Here is a 6336-nt window from a genome sequence, read left to right on the forward strand (position 1 = left end):
CCCGAGTGTGGGAAGAGCTTCTCCAGGAGCTCTCACTTGAGCCGACACCAACGGAGGCACGGCTAAGGGCAGCCCTGTGAGTGCCCCGAGTGCAGGAAGAGCTTCGTGCGCTGCTCCAACCCCATCCCCTGCGGGAGGGTCCGTGTTGGATGATCCCCAGTGACCCCCGTTGGGCAGAGCCCCAGTGATCCATATGGTGCTGGTGATCCAACCTAAATCCATTGTTTTCATTCTCTCCGGCCCACGGGCGTCTTCCACAGCCATATGGGGATTGACTGGGGCAAATTCCATGATTTTGGAGACAATGGCGTGGAAACCCTTCCAAAAAGGGTTCTTCCCTCCCACCCACCCAAGCACGTGGATACTCAGCTGGCACAGACAGGGAAATGCTTTTGGTTTGGCCTTGATTTTCTTTTGTTTTCTGTTCATCCGTTCGAAACACCTGAAACTGGGGTAAAAATAAAGATGTTGAACTAAGACATGGATGGGGACATGGCCATGGGCTGGGACATGGGGGGACACAGCCGTGGGGGGACATGGAAAGGAATGGGGACACAAACTGGGACAGCGCCGGTGCCACTGCGGTGCCACCGCCATCGTCTCGGCCACGGCGAAGGGCTGCCCAATGCGGTTCCTGCCACCATGTCCCCGATGTCACCACCGTGGTGTCCCAGCTGAATATCACCACCCAGCAGGGTGGGTGACGGGGGCACTTGTTCAGCCAGTGACAAGTGGCCCAGAAGCAGGTGACAGCCACCAGGGTGTCCCAGAGCCACCACGGTGGTAGGGCCAGCGCAGAGGTGCCCAGGGCCAATGCGCCCAGGGGACTTCAGCCTGGGGACAGGGCAAGGGTCAGTGTCAGCCGCGGGGTCACGTGGCCCCATGCTGGGTGTCACCAGACACATCCTGGTGGCAGCGTCCCCACAGGTGCGGTGACATTGTCCCCCTGGTGTGTGTCCTGGTGGCTTCGTGTCCCTTCCCCTCCATGTGTCACTGTCCCTGTCCCCTTCCGTGTGTCCCCATCCCCTTCCGTGTGTCCCTGCCCCTCCCCCTACGTCCTTGTCCCTTTCCCTCTGCGGGGCCAAAGTCTCCGAGGTCCTGGGACCGTATCCTGCAGGAGGTCCCCACGTCCCTCAAGGTGTCCCCGTGTCCCGCAGGACATTTCTGTGTCCCTCAGGGTGTGCCCGTGTCCCACAGGATGTTCCTGTGGCTGCTCCTGGTGCTGAGCGTCTGTGCCCACCCCAGCACAGGTAGGGACACACCATGGCAGGACGCCAGGACCTCTTTTGGGTCCTTTCCCTCTGATTGGGGTCCTTTCCCCCTGATTTGGGTCCTTTCCCTCTCTTTTGGGTCCTTTTCCCTTATTTTGGATCCTTTCCCTCTCCTTGGGGTCCTTCCCCTATTTTGGATCCTTTCCCGCTGTTTTAGGTGCCCTCCCCTTGCTTTTGGCACATTTTTGGGTGCATCACCCCTTCAACCCCCTCTGACCCCTTAACTCCCCTCACCCCCCAGCCGCTGTCCCCCCAGGTGTGTCCCCAGCTGTCCCCCCATGCCACATGGACTCGCTGCTTGACATCCTGCACGCTGTCGAGTCCCTGGCCTGGGGCAACTCCCCCGGCACCGCTGTGGCCTTGGGGAGGGGGCTGGGGGTCTGCAGCACGCTAGGCTGCCGGGCAGTGCTGATGAGCCCTTTGGGACCCCTGAACACCCCCCGGTTGTCACCTCAGGCCATTGGCAGCTCCTGACCGAGCTCCTCTGCCACAACCTGGTGACACCGGAGCTTGGGGCAGTGCTGGCCCCTGACGGCTCCATGGTGGCCCTCAGTCCCCTCCTGGCTGGCATCGAGGTGGGGCTGAGATCCGGGGGGGTTGGGCAACCCCTCCCCACTTTGGACCCACCCGCCGACCCCCCCTTGGCTGTCACCATCGCCGAGGCTTTGGGGACATCCTTCCTTCTGGCGCGGGGGGGGGTGACAGCAACGCCACCGCGCTGGGACCCAACGGCTGCTGGGACAATGTGGAGAACCCCCAAAATCACACCTTGAGGGGTCCCCCATCCCCTGTCCCCGACCCTGTGGCCATCGGGGCCCTGGATGGGGTGGTCCTGGGGGTGCGGCTGGCCCGGGGACCCCTCCCGGTGGCCGAACTGCTGCGGGGCTATTACAGGACCGGGAATGGCTCAGAAGCGGGGAGACCCTCCAGCAGTAACCAGCGCCGGGATTTTGAGGTGCTGGTGGGACGGGAACGGCTGGAGAATGAGGTGGCGGCGGTTTTGGGGCTGCTGAGGACGCTGTCGCCCATCCCGGAGCTGCTGAGGGACGTGGGGACACAGGAGGTGGCGGCTGTGGCTCGTTGGGTGGCACGGGAGTTCAGCGAGTGCTACGTGGGTACGGGCGGGGTGGCACCTCCTGAGTGGGGGTGGCACCCCCTAAACGGGGTTGTCACCTCCCAGACAGGGGTGTCACCCCTTGAATGGGGTTGTCACCCCAAAAGGGGGTTGTCACCTCCCAAATGGCAGTTGTCACTGCACAAATGGGGGTTGTCACCCCACAAAGGTGGGGAGAAGGTGTGGAAGGGGCCACCACCACGTCCCTTGGGTGGCTACTACCATGTCTCCTGGATGGCCACCACTGTGTCCGTTGGACACCGGGCACGTCCATGTCCCAGCCAAGGGACCCCCTGAGCAGCCACTCCCTGTTCCCTCGATGAGTCCCAGGAGGTTCCTTCAGCTGGACAAACGCCACCGTCCCCACATGGACACTGCCGTGTCCCCAAGGACCTGTCCAGCCCCTTGTCCCCACATGGACTCTTACCATGTCCCCAAGGAGCTTCTTGTCCCCGCAAGGCCTCTGCTGTGTCCCCAAGGAGTTCCTTGTCCCCCCATGTCCCCAAGATCTCAGGGGACACCTCCATCCCATTGTCCTGGCAGAGTGCCCGGCCATCGTGCCCCGCTGCCTGTGGGGGGCCCGTCCCTACCGGGGCACCCCATCCCTGCTGCGGCCCCCGCTGGGCTCGATGTTCCTGCACCACACCCTGGAGCCAGCGTGGCCCTGCCGGACCTTTGGCGCCTGCGGCCGCGCCATGAGGGACATGCAGCACTTCCACCAGGACACCTGTAGCTGGGACGACATCGGCTACAGGTCACCATCACCCCCTCTGGTTCCTGTCACCTCCCATGGGCCCTGGCACCCCCCTGTGGGGTGGGTTATTGTCCCCCTGTGGGCACTGCCACCCCCATTGTCACCCCTCACAGTCCCTGTCACCCCCATTGGTCTCCATCACCCTTCGTGGTCCCCATCACTGTCCCCCTGCATTCCCCATCACTGTCCCCTCACTGTCCCTCACTGTCCCCTCACTGTCCCCACCACTGTCCCTCACTGTCCATCACTGTCCCCCCACTGTCCCCATCACTGTCCCCACCACTGTCCCTCACTGTCCATCACTGTCCCCCCACTGTCCCCATCACTGTCCCCACCACTGTCCCTCACTGTCCCCACCACTGTTCACCCATGGCCCCCACCACTGTCCCCCACTGTCCCCTCACTGTCCCCACCACTGTCCCCCCACTGTCCCCTCACTGTCCCTTCCCAGTCCCCGCCACTGTCCCTCACTGTCCCCACCACTGTCCCCTCACTGTCCCTTCCCAGTCCCCGCCACTGTCCCTCACTGTCCCCACCACTGTCCCCTCATTGTCCCCTCACTGTCCCCGTTGTGTCCTCGCAGTTTCGTGGTGGGCTCGGACGGGTACCTGTACGAGGGCCAGGGGTGGCACTGGGTGGGTGCCCACACCAAGGCTACAACACCTAAGGCTTTGGCATTGGCATCGTTGATGACTTCATGGCCACCCTGCCGGACCCCGACACCCTGGCCTTGGTGCGGGACCAGCTCCTGCCCTGCACCGTCCACCCTGGTCATGTCCAGCCGGACTTCACCCTGCGCGGCCACCGCCACCTCGGCCACACCGACTGCCCCGGCAACGCCCTCTTCCAGGAGATGCAGAGCTGGCCCGGCTTCCAGGGGACATTGGTGGCCCTGGGGCTTGGGGTGGGTGACCAGTGGGGTGGGTGGGACAGGGTTTGGGGTCATCTTGGGACTGACCATGGGTCTTGTCCACTCTGCAGTGAGGAGTGGCACTGGCTGGGCTGGGCTGGGCAGGATGGAGGCGGGAGAGGTTGGACACTGGTCCAGGTGGACACCAGCCCAGTGTGGATGGACACTGGTCCAGCAGATGTTGGTCTGGACCCTGGTCTGGATGGACACTAAACCCATGGATCCCAGCTGGACTCTGCTCTGGATGGTCCCTGGCCCTGCAGCCCCCCAGCCTGGCAAGCTCCCAGCCCAGATGACCACCAGCCTGGCCACATCCTGGCCCACCCCACTGGCCCAGCAGCCCATCCCAGTAGCCCCAACCCCCCCCCCAAAATAAACCCAATTCCAGAACATGAGGTCCGGGTGGTCACTGCAGAGCAGGGGGGAAACTGAGGCACGGGCTGGAGGTGGCTTTGAGGTGCTGGGAGGGGACATCGGGAGGGACTGGGGGCCACCCTGGAGACCCCAAACCCCCGTAAATGAGCAGCCAGCCCCCAAATTGCCACCCGCAGCACCACGGGACCCCCACCCATCATTTCAGGGGGGACTCCAGGAGCCACCACCACCCCTCAGTCCCTTGCAGGGGTGACCCTGTTCTGTCCCCTCAGTGACCCCCATGAGGACGTACCTGCTGCTGCTGGCTCCAGTGCCCCCCGATGCCATCGTGTGGGACATGTCCCAGTTCTCACTGGTGGACGGACACCTGGTACCACTGGGCAGTGCCGAGGTGAGTGGGGACACTGGGAATGTCTCCTGGAGTGCCAGGGTGGCACCACCTGACCCCGCAGTGTCCCCAGGGCTCGTGGCAGAGCAGGACCTGCACTGGGAGCCCCATGTCCAAGGCCACCAACCTGTACCCGGTGGGCAGGAGGGATCCCGGTGGGGACACAGAGGTGCCAGTGGGGGGGTGGCAGGTGGCATGTGAGGCACAGAGACCCTCGGGTCACGCTCTGTGCTGGGCACTGGGGCAGGCACGCTGTGTTCCGTGTCCTGTGTCATGCCCTGTGCCATGTGCCATGTTCCTGTCTCCTGTACCATGTTCTGTGCCCTGTGTCCCATGCTCTGTGCCATTCCCTGTGTCCAGTCCCAGTGTCCAGTCCCAGTCCCAGTGCCCAGCCCCAGTGCCACAAAGCCAAGCACTGCTCCAGGACAGTCCCCACCGCAGTCCCAGGCAGCTGCCTGTCCTTCCCATAAACCCGGGACTGTGGACACTGGGGGTCCCTCCCCCTCTGCGGGGGCTTTTGGGGGCACAGGAGGGACCAGAAGGGGTGGGGAAGGGAATAACAATAGAAGGGGGAGATTTGCGGATGGGGGCAGAAGAGGGACACCCCAGAAACCCTCTCAAATTGTCCCCTTCCCTCTCTGACCGGCCGAATTCACCCCTAACATGGCTTCAAAGTGGCCCAAATCTTGTCCACCAGTGAGGGGGCGGGCGGGGCCATCAGGACACACCTGTGTCCCAGCAGCTGCGTGCCCAGCCGGGACCAGCAGCAGGGCTGGGGCTGCTCCCAAAGTTGCCCCGCCCCAATGCCACAGCCACACATGGGCTGAGCGGGGGCTGGATCAGGCTTTCTTGTCCACCTGCATGCCAGGAGGGAGCACAACATCTACCTGCATTCTCTGCAGCATGCCATCCTGCAGCAGAGCCCTTCCCAAAGGAAGCCGTGAGCCCGTGACAAGCCAGTGCCGCAGTGGCATCCTAGCAGCACTTGTGGAAGCTGGGAGAGAGGAGCCCACCTGCAGCAGGTTCCTGCCAGCATTAATCATCCCGTGGCTTCCCACCAGAGTCTCGTTGCTTCCAAAAGGCCCCAGAGTGTCACGGTGGCCCCTCGGTTCCACCAGGTTCCGTAGCGTCACAAAGGGTGAATCGCTGCAAACCGGGCCTAGAGACGCTTCAGAGACAGTCAGAGAAGTGGGTATTTGCTTTATTGAGAGCCGGAGCACAGTATATGGTTTCATTCATGAATATTCATCACATTCCTTGGGATAGGCGTGGTTACACAAATTACTTCTCAGAAGTCATTAATATCATTAGCATAGGTGCCACGCATTTGCCGTGAACCTTGGTGGCTGCACTGAGGAAGGGTCCTCTTCTTCCTCGTGGGGCTTTCTGATGAAGATCAGTAGTCTTTGTCACAATGCACTTTTCACCTTTCTCTCTGCAGCATGCGCAGTCCTTCGCTGGCTGGTTCAGCAGTTTCTGTGCTGGCTTCAACAGGTTCTGTTTCTCTTAACTTGAAAAGGTGCA

The 6336-nt window shown here is 62.5% G+C and overlaps 1 protein-coding gene across 1 annotated transcript; it reads left to right on the forward strand.

Moving 5' to 3' along the window:
• Positions 1–813: 813 nt before the first annotated feature.
• On the forward strand, positions 814–5939 carry LOC309583598 (N-acetylmuramoyl-L-alanine amidase-like; the record flags this gene model as incomplete). Its single annotated transcript, XM_082299340.1, is given in 10 exon segments — positions 814–927; positions 1178–1250; positions 1528–1605; positions 1728–1872; positions 1977–2386; positions 2929–3139; positions 3723–3802; positions 3805–4059; positions 4697–4815; positions 5931–5939. Coding segments are annotated over 10 exon segments (1494 nt in total).
• Between the last annotated feature and the right edge of the window lie 397 nt (positions 5940–6336).

This window comes from Coloeus monedula, assembly GCF_965178545.1.
Source record: "Coloeus monedula genome assembly, chromosome: 31".
Lineage (NCBI taxonomy): Eukaryota > Metazoa > Chordata > Aves > Passeriformes > Corvidae > Coloeus > Coloeus monedula.